General features: G+C 36.9%; 1 protein-coding gene across 1 annotated transcript in view; it reads left to right on the top strand.

Annotated features, from left to right (window-relative positions):
- The window catches only part of MDN1 (midasin AAA ATPase 1), a 111485-nt gene that overhangs the window by 12573 nt on the left and 78981 nt on the right, over window positions 1–19931 (top strand). The window contains exons 6-22 of the mRNA XM_054399271.1: window positions 1605–1817; window positions 2969–3100; window positions 4446–4549; window positions 5396–5510; window positions 7919–8112; window positions 9200–9281; window positions 9969–10064; window positions 11105–11217; window positions 11724–11872; window positions 11988–12048; window positions 12593–12804; window positions 14319–14422; window positions 15406–15550; window positions 16713–16809; window positions 18429–18542; window positions 19437–19584; window positions 19753–19863. Coding sequence (XP_054255246.1) covers window positions 1605–1817; window positions 2969–3100; window positions 4446–4549; window positions 5396–5510; window positions 7919–8112; window positions 9200–9281; window positions 9969–10064; window positions 11105–11217; window positions 11724–11872; window positions 11988–12048; window positions 12593–12804; window positions 14319–14422; window positions 15406–15550; window positions 16713–16809; window positions 18429–18542; window positions 19437–19584; window positions 19753–19863 — 2190 coding nt within the window. The remainder of the gene's footprint in view (window positions 1–1604; window positions 1818–2968; window positions 3101–4445; window positions 4550–5395; window positions 5511–7918; window positions 8113–9199; window positions 9282–9968; window positions 10065–11104; window positions 11218–11723; window positions 11873–11987; window positions 12049–12592; window positions 12805–14318; window positions 14423–15405; window positions 15551–16712; window positions 16810–18428; window positions 18543–19436; window positions 19585–19752; window positions 19864–19931) is intronic.

The following is a 19931-nucleotide window of genomic DNA, read 5'->3' as shown; positions in this document are numbered from 1 at the left end:
AATGAAGGTATAATAGTGTGGTTCCTTTTATCTTCATGTAGCAATTCTCAGTCCAAGTTAGGATGATGGTCCATAGTTCAGTAAAGCCAGGATCCGACACAGTTGCTTTTACCTGCATAAAGTAGTTTTGGGTTTTGTGCTATACAGGCATCCTATAAACAGCCTTTCTCTAAATAGTGTGTCAGGTAATGATAGGACTAGGGGGAATGGAATAAAATTAGAAATGGGTAGATGCAGATTGGATGTTAGGAAGAAATTCTTCACTATGAGGGTGGGTGGGACACTGGAACAGGTTGCCCAGGAAGGTGGTTGAAGCCTCATCCCTGGGTGTTTTTAAGGCCAGGCTGGATGTGGCTCTGAGCAACCTGATCTAGTGTGAGCTGTCCCTGTCCATGGCAGGGGCTGGAACTAGATGATCCTTGAGGTCCCTTCAACCCTAACAGTTCTATGAATCTGTGATTCTATGAAATGCATTCTTCTCATAAAAGAAAATGAGGCTGCTCCTTGCTCTTCTAGAAGGCAGAAAAAAGGTGAGAGGAATTGGCCAAGAATGTGATTTTTTAACTTGAGTGAAGTATAATGGAGAATGTAATGCCTTGTTTTAGGAAGTCCATCGAAGACACAAATTTTTGGATAATTTTTTTGTCTTGAGATGCTGTTCATCTCTAACTGCTGAGGTTCTTTGCTGTACTGAAGCTAAGCCATGCTATGAACTGAATTATTGAAAGGATACTTTTTGTCTGTGAGGGAGAACTTCCCCAAAAGGCATACTTTAATATTTTTAATAGCTACAGGTATTTCACTGATCTGATATACAGTCTAGTTTCAGTTTCAGCTGAGATGGTGTCATGAAGAGGTAAGGAACAAAATGTGAGGGAAAGCAGGTAATTCTAAAACCTAGCATTGCTATTGTGGTGTAATATCTGAAAAGATAAATACAAGACACTTTCAGTGCAGTGCGTGCTCTGATTTTTTTTGTGCCTTTTAACAGGAAAACAATAATTTTTGTGCCATAAAGTGATAGATGAGCCATCGTGGGAGAGTGGAAGTATTTGGAGAGTATCTGTAGTGTTAATTAATTACTGTTCAGTAAATTCCATTCATGGCATTTTGAATAAAATAAATATTAACTGAATTATTTCTGGTTTTTACATTATTTTTTATACACAGAGTTTAATGACTTTTTATTTGGCCTGTACAGAATCTGAATCTAGCTGCTGTTTGATTTGTCCTGTGATTTGGATCCATTCTGATGACTTAATTTCAATTATGTTGTGTTTGTATTTGATTGACATGTTCTGGTTGAATAGTTACTAATGCCTGTACTGACAACTTAGTGTCAACTTCCTTTGGGAACAAATTGTGCACACACTTTATTAAGTGTTTCACCTCTAATAGATGTTGATGAAATCTATTTAATATCTCTCATTAAATACAGTTTTAGAATTCTTTATTATATTTGATATGTGTTGACAGATCTGCAGGCCAAACTTTTAGAATCATCAGGCTCAGTTTTTCTAATTGTCCTGTGTTGTACAAGCTGTAAATAAATAAAATAAAAGCAACAATTACAGTGTAGTAATTCTGATTTTATGTTTTTACAGACAAATAACACCAGATGTTTTGTTTTGGTTGAATCTGCCTTCACAAATCTTCAAAACCTTGCTATGGCTGTGTCATATCAGAGTCCTGTTTTATTAGAAGGACCAATAGGCTGTGGCAAAACTTCTTTAGTTGAATATTTAGCAGCTGTTACAGGAAGAACAAAGCCTCCTCATATTTTGAAAGTCCAGCTTGGGGATCAAACTGATAGTAAGGTAAGTGATGAATTTATGGTAACTTTATGATTGGATGACCAGACATAATTTTTACCTAAAGTATGAACTAATTTTCTGGTAAGATAATGTTTGACTTTTCACCCAAAGGCCTCACAACTATCAACTCTGTCGTCTTACTGTTGATGAGTGTGAAGAAGAATCATGGTTAAGCTTCAGTGGATTTAAAAATACAGCATAATTGTGCTGTATCTATTTCGTTCAAAAACTGCACTGGGAAAAAAAAAATTTAATATAACACAGTCTGGTGCCAGAATCTGTGTGAACACTTACTTCAGTTTAAATGAGCTAATGTTAATTTAATCTGCTCCCAGTTTTTGTGGTAAAAGTGAGATAGACTAAAATCCTGTGATGTTGAGGACACTTGCATAATGTGCTCTACCTGTATAGGTTAAAATAATTTCACGTTCTTCTGGCTTTTCATACATAATTTTCAGCTTGAACTGATGTTGTTTGGCTTAGTTTATATTTAGTTTTCCAAAGTGGTTAGTGTCTATCAGAAGTGCTATCTGGAGGTTTTTAATAGCATACATAACCACCTTCTTCACTTGCATAAAGCAGCTGATTTCATCAGTTCACAACTGTCCTCTACAAGAGTGTCTTCTCATAGACATGAGTAAAAATGCCATATGAAGAAAAGAGGCTGAAGTTCAAGGCACAAAATAGTTTGTAGTGAAACCATAAACTTTAAGGAATGCTTAAATGTGGAAGTTAAAACTTCATAGAGGAGCAACACTTGACAGGTTTTGTATCTTTGAATAACTTGCTTTACTGTTCCTCTTACTAGCTTAGAGACTTTTTAAAAAGTGTCAAAGTTCAGGGCAACCTTAGACAGTTTTGTATTTCATGCTATTAGTTGTTTGTTAATTATGGGGTCACAGCTCTGTAAATTCACTTCCCATTACCTGGCTCATGTTAACTACTATGTTTTAGTTAGATTATCACAGATGTGGAGGGGTGAAATATTTTATTTTATTAATTAAAAAAGGGCACATTACCAGATGGATATTTTAGTAATGTGGAGGGTGAGTGAGTGTTGCTTGTATATCAACTTTGATAATTTTGGTAAGTTTGCACTCTGAGTTTTTAAGGGGTGTAATGAGCAGGTCTCTAATTTACTGTTTCTGTCATAGACTCTGCTTGGGATGTATCGCTGTACAGATGTACCAGGGGAGTTTGTGTGGCAGCCTGGGACATTGACACAAGCTGTTACCAAAGGTCATTGGATACTTCTGGAGGATATTGATTATGCTCCTCTGGATGTGGTATGTAGATTCATATTCACTCTAAAGTACTGGTTTTAAAGCCTGTACTAGCAATTTTTGGACTCTAATCACTGTGAGATCAGCAGCATGCTGAAAGTGCTTCGACTTTAAAAGGGGTTGGAAAGAATTAACCTGTCTGCTGTCATTCCACATATTTGCACACCACATGAGTTTTTGTCATTGTTTTAGAGTAATGACGTTGTCACTGATAGCAGATTTCACTCTGAAGAATTGAATTGACACTGATGAGGAGCTATGTGTTTTAATATCTGAAAACAAACGTGGCCCTGGACACCACAGAGTGCTGTTGCTATGTTAGAGTGGTGCTGTAGTGCTTTATTGTGGGGTGGAAATTGGTTTTGTGTGAGGTAAAACCCCATTTTTTACCTCTGCTTTGGGTATTAAAATCGTGTGTTATGTTAAGCTGTATGGGTTTTAATGGATTTTCTGTCATTGTTGCCTTTTGAAGTGATGACTGTTGAAAGCATGTCTTCTGCAAAAGAGCCATGTCAGAGATGTTTTACTGCATAGGCCTGCTGGACCTTCTGCAGATAGTTATTCTCTTTCATATCTGTTCTGTAAAGCCTCTTTTGTGTTTTTAAATAACCTGACTTCTAAAATACAGAGAATTTGTAAAGCAAAGAAATACTACTCATGAATACTGGACAGTTTTTCACTGCTAGAGGGTGGACTTAGCTCATTGCACTCCTCATCCTACATTCATCTGCCTTACTTCACGTTCTGCTTGCCAGGCATCCTGTCTCCTCCTCCATATCAAAAGTCTCCATGCTTGCCTCCTTTTATTCTGAGGTGTCCTTGTGGTCCTACCTCACTTTTTAATTTCCACCATTAATAATGTCCTTCTGCATGGAAGGATAGATTCTTCAAACAAATTCCAAGTTGTCCTGGGGGTAGGAGGGTATATGGTGAAAAATGTTGGTGTTTGAGAATGACATTTTTGACATGCAGGGCATCTTGGTTCAGGCAGACAAAGAAAATAAGGCTTCTGACACAAAAGCACCTAATTAATTCAACAAGTAATAATAGATGGATTTGATTTGGTCTTGCAGTGTCAAGACTGTCATTTCCATTCTCTTATCATTAAACTTGAATACAGGAGGAAGAAAATAGGTAAAGATTACACCTATGACTTCCACTGCTGATTAAAATTGCCAAGAACTCTGTCATTCCTGTTAAGATTACTTGGAAATGCCATCTGTAGGAATAGCAACGTCTGACAATGTAGTGATGCGCAGAGGAAGTGCTGTGGCATCTCAAGTGTGAAGTGAGCGTGTTACAATTTCTCAAAAAAAAATAGTTATATAAATTTTCTTCTCTTCCTCAGATCTCTGTGCTGATTCCTCTCCTGGAAAAAAGAGAGTTGCTGATTCCTGGTCGTGGTGATTGTTTAAAAGTAGCATCGGGATTCCAGTTTTTTGCAACCAGGAGGTAGGCCTATAAAGTTGAATGAGGCTGAGAGCATGGATATCCTGTTTCTAAGTCAAAGACAGAAAATTCAGGGTACTTGAGCAGGAGTGTTTTAGCAGTTTCCAATTAAAAACCAATAGGAGCCTTAGAAGTTGTTAAAGGATATTTTTTGCTTCAAAGCAGCCTTATATGAGTACTGGACGAATCCAGTCTTTGTACAGAAAGGCCACTTCCAAGACTGAAAGAATGGGGAGAGCCCTACCAAATCACCTCCTCACCAAGACAAAATGTTACTCTTGGCAATTATCACATCAAAAAGGTTTATAATTGATACTCACAATGTGTCTTGACTTGCTAGCTTTAACAGAACCTGTATAAAATACTTCTTAGTTTTCTGTTCTTGGGGTAGGTGGTAGTTTGACTACGGAATTACAAGTTTTCTGGGTTTTATATTTTTATTCCATTTCCTTGAGCAGTTGTATAAATATATTCCCTGGATCCCTTTAGGATCTGTGGAAGAGATTTCCTAGACCACTTCTGTCAGGTTCCTCTCTTTACAGAGAATTCTCAGTGTTGCTTCTGATAGCCTTAAATTCTTGTCAGTGATCTTTCTGCAAGTCTCTCTAAGGAGATATTGCACTACAGGGAGAAAAACTCTGTGATGAAAGAACAGATAATGTGAAAAGCAGAGACAGGCAAGTTAGGGTATGTGACAGTACAGTGACAAGCAGTGAGTGGTCTGTGCATGTACAGTGTGCTGTAGCAGCAGTATGTTATGCATTCTTTGATGTACAAGAATGCACTGTAAATGTTGAATTCCTTAGCAAGACACAATATGCTGTGTTTCTTCATGTTATTTTGATGTAGGATATTCAGTAGTGGTGGAGGTTGGTACAGGCCACAAAGCAGCCATGCTACTCTTCTGGACAAATACTGGACCAAAATCCATCTGGATAACATGAGCAAAGGAGAGCTCAAGGAGGTATGTGTTGCTCTATTGTGGCATGTGAATAACTGTTTCAATTAAGGATAATAGATGTTTTTTTCATTAATAAATGTGATCCTTCTTTATATCTCCAAGTTCCATAACACATCCTTATAATTTCAGATTTGCCCTACTAAGTTTGAAGTAATGGGCAGTTTGTCAGGAAAAGTGAAATGGAGAAAGATTCCTGGAACTGCACTTGGCAAACAGTTCTGCTTTGAATGGATTACGTTGCCACTTCATAGCCCACAGATGTGAAAAACAAAAAGGAAAAATAAAAACAAAATTGAGTTTACTCTAATCCTGAATTCTAAGCTTTGATATGAAAAAATAGTTGGTCAGTTATGGATTACAAATAACTGATTCTATCGACATATTTTTCTAGCATTTCTAGGTAGTGCTTGTGTAGTTCTTAAAAAATCAAGGGAGCCCAGGGCTTAAATGGAAAGAGAATTCTTTTTGATATTGACTTGTGATATAGGGCTCAGAATCTGTTTTTAAAATATTGTTTCCTAAGAGAAGTGAAGGAGAATAGTCTCTAGCAGAAGAGTTGAGGAGAAAGTTCAGAATTTTCCAGAATGAAGAAGACAGTTTTTTTCAATAGGATTCTTTCACTTCTTGGGACTCATTCAGCAGCCAGCACAGTTATAGGCAACCTTAAATACCTGTGGGGTTTTTTCATTTTGTCACTTGTCAGCTAATTATTAGGAGTGGGGCAAGAGCCACACTTACTTTGTACTTGTAGAATTTGTTGAAGGGGGAGCAAGTAGATAAGCAGGGAGGCTTATGCAGACAGTTTGCTGGAGATACACTCACTTCTGTACTGTAGCTGCTTCTACTGCAAACAGATCCACATGCAGAAACAAACTCTACAACTCCTAGAGAGTTACAAAGCAGGTATGTTTATTTACAGCGCTGGGTGCAAGGGGATTTCTCCACAAAGCTTGCACACTGTACAGTGTTAATAAGGGATTTATATAGTGTCAAGTCATACATATTCATTATAATTCCATGAAATGGTGGGGTTAAGATAATTAGTTCTAAGAAACCATTTGCACAGTCCATCCCCAAAAACTCCTTCCTTCTGCGTTTGTGCAAAGCCATCTGGTAGTCTTGAGTAGGGTTCTTAGCATGAAGTAAGTAGTCTTCCTCACAGTTGTACTTTTCACCCTGTACCTCTGAACTGGTTTGGCTGCTTGTCCTTCCATCTGCCAGGTGTCATAGCCCCCTATCCTCGAACAGATACGTTCCTTTATATGGTAGTTGATAATGAACTATTTTATCAAGCCTACATCCTGATAACGAGCTACTTTCTCAGGCCTACTAGTTCTCATTATAAAATAGTTAGAATAGTTTACCAAACAGCTGCAAGGTCAGATTCAAAAATGATTTTGCTATTACATTCTGCTATACATATTTATCTACTAATACTTAGTCTAATACATATACTTATCTACCTACCTAATCTAATGCCTATATCACTAGGAAGGTCACAGTTGCAGTATTAAGAAAGGAGATGTGGCTGACTAATGTTGAAGATGGCCTCCAGAAAGGACTTGTACTCAAGTAAAGCTTTGCTGCCAAAACCTGAGGAAAAAGGAAGGTTCAGTGCTAAATATAACTTAAACACTAGATTCTTAGTTCTGGTGGGTTTTTTTTTTTTTCTTGTAACTTTGTAGATCAAATCACAACCATATATAAATCAAACACTCTAACAATATATAAATCAAGCACTTTAAGATTATGTAGTAGTAGAAGAGACAGTGGTAGAGAACACCCACTTGCTTTGTCTTGAAAATAGACTCATGTTCTTCTGATTAATCTTAAAAGTCAGTCTAGTATGGTAGGACCAGTGTTCCTGGCTTGTATCCGTGAAAAGCTTATTTTGGGAATCACTAATTTTGGTTGGCAAGCTTTAGTGAAGAGAACTGAGCTGAAAGGAAATTACAGAAGAAAAATAGCCCCTACTTGTGTCTTTGTCAGTATAGTGAATAAACAACTTGAATACCCAAAAAAGATTCAGTCATAAGAAGGATTTGAGGTAAGAATTTTTGTTATCAGTGGAACCGTTGTATGATCGTGATTAGAGTTTCAATGGGGTTGAATGTACCTTTTATTTTTCCTGCTGGTATTTGTGCAAATGTGTTAAACTAAATGAAGTAGCCTCGAGCTGGCAAAATTCACTTCTGTCATCCAAGTTGCAATTTTCTGTAGATAGAGATTCCAAAAGAGCTCTTCTGTGCAGTTTACTGGCTTGAGTGTCTGTTGGAATGTATCCTATTAATATTTTGGGGACTGGTATTTTCCTTCTGACTTTGAAGATGTTTGAGTTTTTATTTAATTTGGATTTTGTTTGTTTGATTGTTGGTTTGTTTGTTGAGTTTGTTTGGTTTTTTTCCCCCCAGGTTCTTCAAAGGAGATACCCTAGCCTTGCTCTTGTAGCTGATCACTTGTTAGACATTTACATTGACCTCACAGGAGACAAGTATCAGACATCTGAAAATGCCACTTCTGGCACCAGGCACATACCAGAAGTTTCAACAGAATCAAAATCAGAAAATAAGAAACCAAATCTGGAAGGGCGAGAACTATCTTTAAGGTTATCTTTTCATATTTGTCTATTTCAAGGAAATTTAGTCAGCTAAAGTATTTATCTTTGTTACTTTTCTTAATTTTTTTTTTAATAGTGCTAAAAGTTTGAATAATTAAACTAGAATTTCATAATACCTAGGAAAATCCATTCTTCATTTTACAATAATGATTAATGTATCTTAAAAAAACACCTCAATCTGAATTATTTAAGACTTCTTATACCTTTTATTAGGAAAAAGTTAAAATTTTTTAATTTCTTTTTTTTGTCTAGTGCTGAGTTGCTATCGAGCCATATAGATTACTTTTAATTTTAACACAAAATACCAGTTCTGGCTAAGGGCTGAAATGTACTGCATAATGTTCTAAAAACCTAGTGGATAATGTTCTCAACAACTGCATATCTAGATGTAATTCATATAGAGCACTCACAGCACTCTTAACTTACAGATGACTGAAAATAGCCAGATCTGTCATGTACTATTTAATTTCAGATATTTTAAAATGATGAAATGCAGCTTTATGTTCAGTTATTTCTTCTTCTCATACCAAATGCCAATTCTACTCTTGTGGAATAACCACTGCTATAACCAGCAGTGCTTTGTGAGTTAGTAAATTCTAGGTGTGAGTAGTACCTAATATTTTGTGATGTATAAGAATGCCACTAGTTTGAAAACAGCGCTTGCTTTTCTAGAATTAGAGATTTCCTTTACTTGCCTTCCAGAAGATTTTGTTGTTGGCAAGAAATCAGTATCCTGAAAAAAAAAAAAAAGTTGTTTACATCTTTCTGGATGAAAAGCTTGCTGCTTTTCATGTTTTCAGTTTCACAATTACTTCATGGTTTAATGGAATATGTATGATCTCTTTCTAAGCAACATATCTGAAAGAAATACTGTGGTCTTATCTGTGCTCAGCCACTCTTTAGAATTAGCATCCTGTTTATACGTATCTCCCCATGTACAACTTAACACAACAACTAAACATGGGACAACTAAACTAAATTACCAGAAGGTTGTGGAATGACCTCAACTGAATGTTAAAAAAGGTGCTGTGCATTTTGGCTTGGTTATACCAAATTTTCAATTTTTTATTTTTAGAGACTTGCTGAATTGGTGCAGCAGGATTGCTTACAACTTTGACAGTAATTCTTCAACCACAGCAGTGAATATTTTTCAGGAGGTGCGGTAAGACTTGATCCAGAAATTGCTTCCTTAAATTCTAGCATTGTCTCACAAATCTTGAAATAGTCTGTTTGGGAATGTGAGATGGGAATTTATACTGAGTTTTATCTGAAGCAGTTGGACTGTAGTTGGAATGTTTGTGATCTGTCTGTCAGAGGCTTTCGTTACTACTCGGAAAGCTGTCCGAAGTAATGTGTGGAAAGACAATCCCAACTTAATACTGTCACACAAAAGCCACGCTGCAGTGTAATTCCCATTTATATAAACTGGGATTGCTTCTGACTAAGAATAAAGATTTTAAGATCTTCCTTGTTTCTTGCAATATGAGGCTTGTTTCCTGCTTTCCTATGCATCAATTTACATTCTAGGTTGGGAATTTTCAGCTGTTTCAGTCAGAGGTAATACTAAGATGTGAGGTCTTACAATGTTAATTTCTTTATCATTTTTGTCCATTTATCTAAAAATAGCTTCTGTGACTGATCATTCAAAAGTTTTTATGTTCAATGGAAACCCACCATACTGCAGTTAGAAGTTCTTACTACATTGTTTTGAACTCCATCATTTGGCTCAATGTGTTGACAGTGAAATAATATTATTAGCCATGGCTGGACTGGATTCAGGCTCATGCAAGTTAAGATTGTGCAAAACCTGCATTGAAGAGTTTGGTTTGCTTTGCCCTTGACAGGCACTGGACTGTTTCACAGCTATGTTGTCCAACCAAGGGAGCCGACAGAAAATGGCAAAAGTTATTGGAAGTAAACTAAACATTTCCAAGAAGAAGGTATTTAGAGCTATACTTAACAAGATGCTTGTTGTTAATGGTTTATATAACTTTCAGACTTTCTAGTGATTAATTTAAATGTCTTCTGCCAGTTTCCTTAAAAATGAATGCTCATATCTCTGTCCTTTAACTTTTTTTTGTTTCTGTAGTATCCAAAGTTCGATGTTTTTCTCCTGCTTTATTTCAGCTGCATTTTTTTTTCTCTGAAAGTTCAGTGAACCTGTTTCACAGCAGATTAAAAATTGCCTCATCATGAAAAAGAGAGATTACAAAGCTGAAACAGCACAGTTGCCTAAGCACAGGATACTGCTAGATGTACAGAGTAATAAATGTCTTTCCTTCAGTGGTCGCAGTGAACTTAATCACTTAAAGAGATCAGAGAGAAGCATAATCTTCCTTATTATTTGTTCTGTAATCATTGATTCCAAAAATCAATCAATCAAGTACCATTCTAGAGTCTACAACCTATATATTAATAGAATGTGATATAAATGGCTGAGTTAAACTAAATCATTACTTTGTCAGATATTTCTGACTGTAGAAGTTTGATTGCAAAGGAAATTCCCTCCTTTGTTACTTTAGAATGGAAAAACTTGCCAGCTGGATGGACAGATGGTTCCCTGAAACTTCTATGGATTTTTCTGGTTGTCCTTCTTCCTTTGCATTATTTCAGTACAGGAACATAGTATTCTCTGCCAAGGACAAAGTATCCTTGTTTACACAGAAGTATTCACCAAAGATTTTTTGAGGGGGGGTTGGTTAAGATAACTGTTCTTAGGATCAAGTTTATGTAATTGAACTGCCATGGAGGTAGACAAAGTAGATACACAATGGCATAACCCTATTACTAAGTTATTAAATGGAAAGACATTGTTTGTCCAGACAGAAACACTTCAGAGGTCTTTCAGTGTTTTAGATGATGAGTATGTAAAACCTGCAAAGTGCAAAATCTTGTGAAAAATTAGCTTACTGCAAAAGTAGTAGTGGCAGCATGAGAGTTCTTAGTGTGATGTTGTAGGCACATTAATATTTCTTCACAGGTAGAATTCTTTTGTGAACTCTATAAACCTGAAATTCTAATACGGGAACAAGAAGTCTCTGTTGGAAGAGTGCATCTCACGAGGAAACAAACCCAGGCTGTCACTGTAAAAAGGTAGAATATCTTGTAGTTTCCTTGTGAATTGAAATACTTTGTGTTGCAGTAGAATAGTCTGGAAGTTACAGGCAAATTTGATCTTCTCACTCTTATGAAAAGAATGCGATGATTTCTTTTGTGATACAAGTTTTACCTTTTGTATCTTTAAGGCTGTTGTACTTCTGGCAGCATGGAGTTTTTCATTTCTGTTTGAACTACAGTTTCATAACAGCCATAGATCCACAATACTTTGAAGATTTTGATAGATTCATCTTTGTAAGGAGAGATTTTTGTAGTATGTGGCACTAACTGCTGGCTAGGAAGTTCTTTGGAAACCCTGAATTTCTAAGTTATATCTTGAGAAAAATAAGGGTATCTTGGAAGTGTTTTTTTTCCAAAACTATATTGTTTAATTAAAAAAAATCCTAAATTCAAACACTGCCCTAAAAAGAACAGGTAAAAGTGAAACGTGCTCCCTGATAAATCTTGGTTTTGAATTGCTTACTTTGTTGGGTTTTTTTCAGAGCAAAACAAACCTTTGCTGCCACACGGCCATCTGCAGTATTGATTGAACAGCTTGCAGTTTGTGTTGTCAAAGGAGAGCCTGTGCTTTTGGTTGGTGAAACAGGAACTGGCAAAACCTCAACTGTTCAATACCTTGCTCATATTACAGGTAAATAAAAAGTGAATTTACATTAGGATAGTTTAAAAAAAAACCCGAACAAAAAAAAAAAAAACCCACAAACATAATCCCACAAGTTGACGTTGCTTTCTATTTCTGTTTCAAGGACACCGTTTGAAGGTTATCAACATGAACCAACAAAGTGATACAGCAGATCTATTAGGGGGGTGAGTCACTAAGTACTGTTTTGTCTGTTGTGCATAACAAATTGGCAATATCAGAATAAGCTTCTAACACAATTATGGTTGTGATGTCCAAGAGTTGTTTTTGACATGTATCTGTTTCATAGTAGGATAAAAGTATTAAACATATTTGCTTGCACAGTTTGTTTTCCTTGCTGAGGATCAAGGTCGGTTTCACTGATTTGTATGCACATCTTTATGTGATGAAGTAATTTAAAGCACAACCCAATGTCTCTCTTTTAAATAGCTAAGCTGTTCAATATAAGTATGTAATATTCCCTGGACGTGCTGGTTGGTAGTAGTAAAAATATTTTACTTATCAGAGTAGTTCTATCTTTATAAAATTGCCTCAAAAATGCATTTAAATATATGCAATTTTGTTTTGTTTGTTAGTTGAGTAAAAAAAACTTCAGAAACCTGAGTTCCTTCATGCACAACATTTGTTTCTGTTAACTGGGGATTTTTTTCTAGTTCGTACATGCTAGCTGCTGTGTCACAAGTAAGTAGTTACTCTTTTGCTTCTTTTCAGTTACAAGCCTGTGGATAACAAGCTGATCTGGCTACCATTGCGAGAGTCTTTTGAAGAACTCTTTTATCAGACATTCTCTAGGAAGAAAAATCAAACGTTCTTGGGACACATTCAGACCTGCTACAGGCAGAAACGTTGGCATGATCTGCTGAAACTAATGCAGCATATTCATAAATCAGCTATTAGTAAGGAGGCAAAAGAAAATACATCTGGTGAGAACTCAGACTGATCAAATGCACATCATTTGCAGTGAACCACTACAGAGAGTAGATAAACACTGGTGAATTTTTTGTTCACTGATTTGGGGTGTGTTCGTGGGTTTGGTTTTTTTGTTTTGTTTTGTTGTAGCTTTTTATTTAGTTTTACCCTCCTTTATTGCATCCATTCTTCTGGTTGTGAAAAATACAGTCTGTCAACAAGAAAGCATTCAAAATACTGTTAGAATAGTGGTTGCTTTGTGTTTCGGTTTAGGTGTTGGGTCACCAACACAGGAAACAAGTCAGTGCTGAGTGGAGATTAGACAAGTCAGCTTTCCCACTGTCAGGCACAGTTAGCAGTATTGATGAGTTAGAAGAAGGAAAAAAAACCCCACCCTGATGGCTAAGCGTGTCAGTCTTCCAGGTGAATGCAGGCATGCTTTCTGTCAGTAGTGGAATCTCCTTAGGTCTCATAAATATATCCTATTTTAAAGACAAAGCAAAGCAACAACAACAAAAAAACCCCAAACCCAGAGTAATATCTCTATGGGAGTAGTTACGACTAAGAGCTTGCTGCTGACTTGGTTTCACTGCCAATGATACTGACTTGCCTAATGCTTTTACTTTGTTTCATTGTGGGTTTGCCTCCAAATGTATTCTTTTTCATGCTTCCCAACCCATTTGAGACAGAGGTTATACTGGTGCTTTACCTTCCCTGAAGTGGTTTCTGGTTCTAAACCTGCTGAACATGTGAAGTTGTAGCTTTTGTTTGGTATGGGCAAAGTAAAGTTAACTGTAAACTTTCATCTCCTCTCTTCTTTTGGCTGGTTCTTAGGAGTCTGCAAATACCCACAAATGTTAAAAAAGGGGAGAGGATAGCTCAAAGATTTCTTGTTGCAAGTATTGACAATCTACAAGAAAGACAGGTGAAATCTGTAGCTTGCAAAGCTAGCATCTGAAGTCATCATGATGCTATATATAACGTGGGCTGTGACTTTAAACAACTGAAATAAGCACAGTAGTAAATAATGTCTTAACTGATAAGTAGTAGTAATTTTACTGGTACTGTAGTGTTCATTGTTAAGCTATCCTGTCATAAGATTTCTAAATTTGGATTTATTTTTCTGAGATATCTCTCTGTCTCTGCGGATTGGGGAGAGATAACAATCATGCCAGACCAAGTGCAGCATTAAGTGTTTATTCCTAAGACAGGACATGCTGGTACAAATGGCAAATTATCTGTACCCATGTCAGTAGTGTTGAGGTAAATTAAAACAAAACAAACAAACAAACAAAAACCAACAACAACAGAAAACCACAAAAGAAACCAACCAACTAACCAAAAATCAGACCCAAAGCAAAACCCACCAAAACCACAGCAAAAAAATTATTTTTTTTTTTAATTCATCAGATGTCATATGTAAAACTGGAATGTTATTGTTGCTCAGCCAAACCTACTCTTGTATCTCTGTGCTTGAAATGGCTTGCTTAAAGTATTGTTCTTGTACTTAAATTTGGTTTGCTTACAGGCTCACCACTCAGGGAAAAGTGGGAAGCATTTGGTCTTAAGCTGAATCACGCTCATCAGCAGATGAAAATGACAGAAAATGCTCTACTCTTTGCATTTGTTGAGGTATTTAAAGATTTGCATTTTGATGCTAGGAAGAATGGGGAGAAGTATTTAAAACACGTTGCAATCAGAGTCTTGCTGTGAAGTAAAACTTGTTCCATGATAACCATGTAGAACAAAATGTGCTACTTCAAGGAGGTGGTGGTTAGGTGGAAAGTGGGAGAATGTTTTGTGGTAACATATTAATTCGGTGCTGTGTAATGGGAATTAGGACTGGTAGGATAAAATACCAGTGGTATGTCCTACAATCTTTCCAAATGTATGAGATTAGAAAAAGACTTACTGACCTATCTCCAGTAGGACATGCTTCTGCCTAGGGGTTCTTGTGAAGAAATGATGAAGAATCTGTGCTGTTTATCTAGAAGTCTGTTATAAAAATATTTCAAACCTGTGGTATAATATTCTAATGACATTACATGGGATTAGGGGAAACTATGATGATCTATGCATGATTGTTCCTTGTCACCTTGTTAGTCTGAATATATGCTCTCAAATTTTATGTGCAGTGTGTTAAATGTCAACCAGTCCTCTTTCTGAAAAGTGACTCTATGAGTAGCTGGAGAACTTTTGACTCAAGTATAGTGTTAATTAACAAGATGTGATTCCCTGAGGATCACAAGGCAGCTTGTGTCTTCGCATTTCTTTAGATTAACTGTATTTAGTTTCATATTGGTGTCAGTGAAGCTTATGCAGCACAGCAGTGGATATTACTGACAGGCAATATTGCACAAGTAAAAGCTTAATTCAGTTATATGTCAGTCAGTCTTAAGTGCTAACTGGTAATGATGACAACTGACTGCTGTGACTTGCAAAATATTTGTTGTTGTTGAGGGACAGTAATAAAACTGCTATTGCTGTAAAAGATCTGGAATTGCCATTTGTCTAATCAACCCATAAAAACTGCAAAACAAGTATTTCCAGGATACAGATGCTTCAGTTAATATGTCATTGCTGGTGAGATGATTAACACATTGACCTTATTTTAGGGTACTCTGGCACAAGCAGTGAAAAAAGGAGAGTGGATTTTATTGGATGAGATTAATTTAGCAGCAGCAGAGACTCTAGAGTGCCTGAGTGGTTTATTGGAGGGATCATCTGGGTCACTGGTGTTACTAGACAGAGGAGACACAGGTAATATTTCTGTGCTTGCTGATCCTATATGTTTCTGTCCAATTAGTTAAATTCCCCATTCTATGTGGCTCAAAATAAGTTGAGAACATTTACCATTAAAACAAATGGGTGCATAAAAGAGTCGTGTTCTTTTAGACTTCATACTTTCATGCAAGAAGTGGGAGTTATACCTCACTGTGTCTAATGATATTGCAGCGTTCAGAAATTGTTGTAGCTTTTGTCTCTTCTAACCCTACAAGGAGCAGATCTCTAGTGTCCTCAGTAAATAGTGCTGTCTCTAAAGACTATTCAAACAGTATAACTTGGGTTTTTTTTGAATAACGTTGAGATAGCTTGACAAGTAAGGGCACAAGACATGAGATTCAGTTGCTGCTGTAATAATTGACGTCTACTGATGCTGCAAATACATTCTCCAGCTAGAAATACGTGTACAAAGCCATTGCTTTTTCTAAGTTGCTGTGGGTTGACCCCAGCCAGCAGCTGAGCACCCATAAAGCTGCTGACTCACTCTTCCACCAGGGTGAGGTGAGAAACTAGAAAGAGCAAAAGAAAAAAAACAAGTGATGCAAAGGCAATCACTGACAGCTACCCCACGCAGACAAAAGTCTAGCTGGTCTCTTAAGTGATACCACCTTGGACAACAAAAACGCTCTTCTTCCTCTACCCCAGTTCTTACAGCTGCATGTGATGTTATATGGTAGGGGAATATTGCTTTAGCCAGTTTGGGTCAGCTGTACCAACAGTGTTCCCTTCTTACTTTTTTGTTATCTTAGAGAAGTAAAGATAAGACAAAAAACAGTTGCTGAATATTGTTTTATGAAACTACAGGTAGAGACAAATGTATGAACTTCCTAGGCTGGATTTTCTTCCTGGCCATGGGATGCACTGCCGTTGTTCTAAAAGAGATAAAGGAGTTCCCAAGTTTAGGACTTTTTAGGACTTTTGTAATTTTGAGAGTGGTTTGTGTTGTTAAAACATCCTGCTACGTGTAAATAAAAGTCAGAAGATTTTGAGATACTTCTGATAAAATTGCATCACTGACATTTTAAGAAAATGTAATAATGCAGTAATAGACAACTGGTCCAGATGAAATACACCTCATTTAACATGATAAATATCCTGAGTTTAGCATTAACCTTCTGCCTCTTTTGTTTTCCTATAGAGCCTCTTGTCCGTCACTCTGATTTTCGCTTGTTTGCATGCATGAATCCAGCTACAGATGTTGGAAAGAGGAATCTTCCTCCAGGAATAAGAAATAGGTAGGAAATAATGATTCTGTGACAAAATAATTAGCCATTGTCTCTTTCAGATCTGATTTAGTGACTTCATGAGTTGAAGTGAAATGTGCCCTATTTGAAGCCTGAGGATATAAGTCTGAACCAAATTAACTTCTTAAGAGAAGTGCTTTCCACACAGGGTTTTCATGAAATGCTTTCATGAAAGTGTCAGGAAAATACTTCTGTAAAGTTGCTGAGCATGAGAAAATGGCCTAGCAGTAGAGTGGTGTCACTGGGGACAGGGGAATCATCGTTCTTTACAGTTAGGCTGTCAGAGCCTGAGAATGCTGCTGCAGCAGTTTCTGGGGATAATAAAGAAAAGTGCTTTGTGTCTGTTTAGCAGCCTCTCTCTTACTAACTCAGAAGAGTTGATGATCTTTGCAAAGAGCTGCATATCCAGCCTCATTGACTCAGTAAGAACTTGTTTTGCATGGTGAACCAGATGTGTGATAGTCAAAATGTTTGATGTGTGATCTTCAAACACTGAAGCTGTGGCCAGGAAATTGAAGTTGCAATAAATCTACTCTTCAGCACCACCTGCTCCCAAACGCAAAGGTCTTCTGCTTGTACTTGGTGCAGTTCCCCTTGTGAGTGCCACCAGTTGCACCCATAATCCTTTACCAGATTCATAAATGCTGTGCAAGTGTGTGCAGATGCACTAACTATATGTAAGTAGCCATTTGTAGTTACTAGTTGCAAAGTGAGGTTTTATTGCTATTAGCTCTCCTGGATCAGTAGTGGAATGAAAGAGAGTATGACACAGAAGAAAGGAGACTTTGGCTTCAGTATGGCTTGTTAATTTGAAATTAATTTATGCTTACATTTATCAAACCTCTCTGAAGTTAATGGTATTGTTCAGTTTTGGGTTTGCTGTAGTGTGTCCTGAGCAATTGTTTGCAGTTGTAATGCATAGTATGGAAGGGCTTCAGACTCATATTCAACAGTTACTGCAAATATTCTGGACTAACTCGTGGAAAATATAGTCAATAACTACCAGTGTAGTGTACTAAATGAAGCACTCCAACATGTTTAAAAATACTCAAAACTTCCCTGAGTGTATGTTTTGCTACTAATTTTGCTTTGCTCATTGTCAAGTTTTCTCATTTTATCATGGCTGAGCTGAATAATTGTAGAAGTAAAAAATAAGCCACATGTGCTTGTCCTGGATATGATAGGAAGAACAAAATTTAGAATGGGTGATGTCATTTAAGTATCCACTTTTGAAAGTAAAGATTATCAGAGAGTCCACCTTGAAAAGTACTCCTGCTTTGTCTGTGCTCTCGTGTTCAGGCCATAACATTTGGATATCTATTGCAAATTGTTTAAAATGTTTATTAAAATAAATACAGTCCTATAGTTCATTTGCAGTCTACTAAGTTAAAATAATTCAGATAACTTACTTGAAAGCATTAGTAATATCTTATTTTGTGTATTCATCTGTATTTTAAGCCTAGAGGTAGTTTGACAGGTCAGTATTCTGCTGCTTGGAAAATTGTAAATGTTATATATCCTAAGAATAATATATAATATGAATATGATTTTCTATTTTTTTTTTATATGGTCAGCTGTCCAAGTGCTATGGATTGATTTGCTTCTTTCAGGTTTACTGAACTTTATGTAGAAGAATTGAGAAATGAAGGAGACTTGCAAATCCTTATCATGGATTATCTGAGAGGCTTGAATGTGAACAAAAATACAGTACAAGGAATTGTGAAGTAAGTTTAGATCCTTGCTAGAGTAAGCCACAAAAAGTATGCAACTAGTCTTTGATTATTAGACTGTTTTGGGAAACACTCTAATGCTCCCTATGCAGCAGTTTAGGAAAGGGAAGGGGGTAGACATTCATCCTCTTCATTCTGAAGGTTTGTTTGCTGAAGGGAAGGAGATTTTCTTGTTCAGAATTGCTTTCTTGGTGGCATTAGTTAGTTAAAAAGCATTATTGTTGCAGTCCTTCTTCCTGTCCTAAAGACTAAAGTGGTTTGTTTCTCTGCATTGGCAATGAAAGTCTTATGAGGTTATCAAGTTGCTTTTTTTTTTTTTTTCCTTGCTTATGGTGTACTATCTCATTGCATTAATGTGAAGAACTGTTACATGTTGGTCTCTTCTCCCAGGCAACCAGTGACAGAATAAGAGGACAGTCTCAAGCTGCACCAGGGGAGGTTTAGGCTGGATGTTAGGAAGAAATTCTTCACAGAAAGAGAGACTGACCATTGGAATGGGCTGCCTGGGGAGGTGGTGGAGGCACCATCCCTGGAAGCGTTTAAAATAAGACTGGATGAGGCAATTAGTGCCACGGTTTAGTTGATTAGATGGTGTTGGGTGATAGGTTGGACTTGATGATCTTGAAGGTCTTTTCCAACCTGGTTAATTCTGTGATTCTGTGATGTTTAGACTACTTTGAGTTTCTAGTCATTCTCTATATCAAGCTCTCAAAAACAGGGTTCTGAAATACTCCTTTGCTTTGCCTCACTGGCTGTACAGATGGCAGAGTTTGGCATGGCCTTCCTGACCTGGAGCTTTTAGAAAAAGTGACAGCTGGAGATAAGCTTTCTTCATTGAGTTTAATGGTCTGATCAGTAACAGTACTATGTAACTCTCTATTTTTGCAGCTTTTATTTATCTGTGAGAAAGGAAGCAGAAACCAAGCTGGTGGATGGAACTGGCCACCGACCTCACTATAGCCTCCGTACGCTTTGCAGGGCATTGAGATTTGCAGCGTCTAATCCGTGCAGCAGTATCCAGCGCTCACTGTATGAGGTGATTACCTATGCTGGGCTTTGTTTTGGTCTGTGTTCTCTACACAGTCTGTGTGGGTTAAGGATAACCCTCTTTTTTAAGTACAGTGTTGAGCAGAAGTGATTCTTTAATATTTTTTTTTCCCTAATGATTTTTCATTTTATCACTGAAAATAATTTTTCTTCTCAGGGCTTCTGTTTGAGTTTCCTGACACAACTTGACAGAGATTCTCACCCAGTAGTTCAAAAACTTATTTGCCAGCATATAGTCTCTGGCAACATCAAAAGCCTTCTCAAGCAGGTAACTAAGCTTATTTAGTATTCAGAGTAGAATTTATTTTGAACTGTCTTCTGCTTTTTTTTTTCCCC

Source organism: Indicator indicator, chromosome 2 (genome assembly GCF_027791375.1).
Source record: "Indicator indicator isolate 239-I01 chromosome 2, UM_Iind_1.1, whole genome shotgun sequence".
In the NCBI taxonomy this organism is placed as follows: domain Eukaryota; kingdom Metazoa; phylum Chordata; class Aves; order Piciformes; family Indicatoridae; genus Indicator; species Indicator indicator.
Note: the sequence above shows the minus strand (reverse complement) of the source record. Positions and strands in the feature narration are given on the sequence as shown.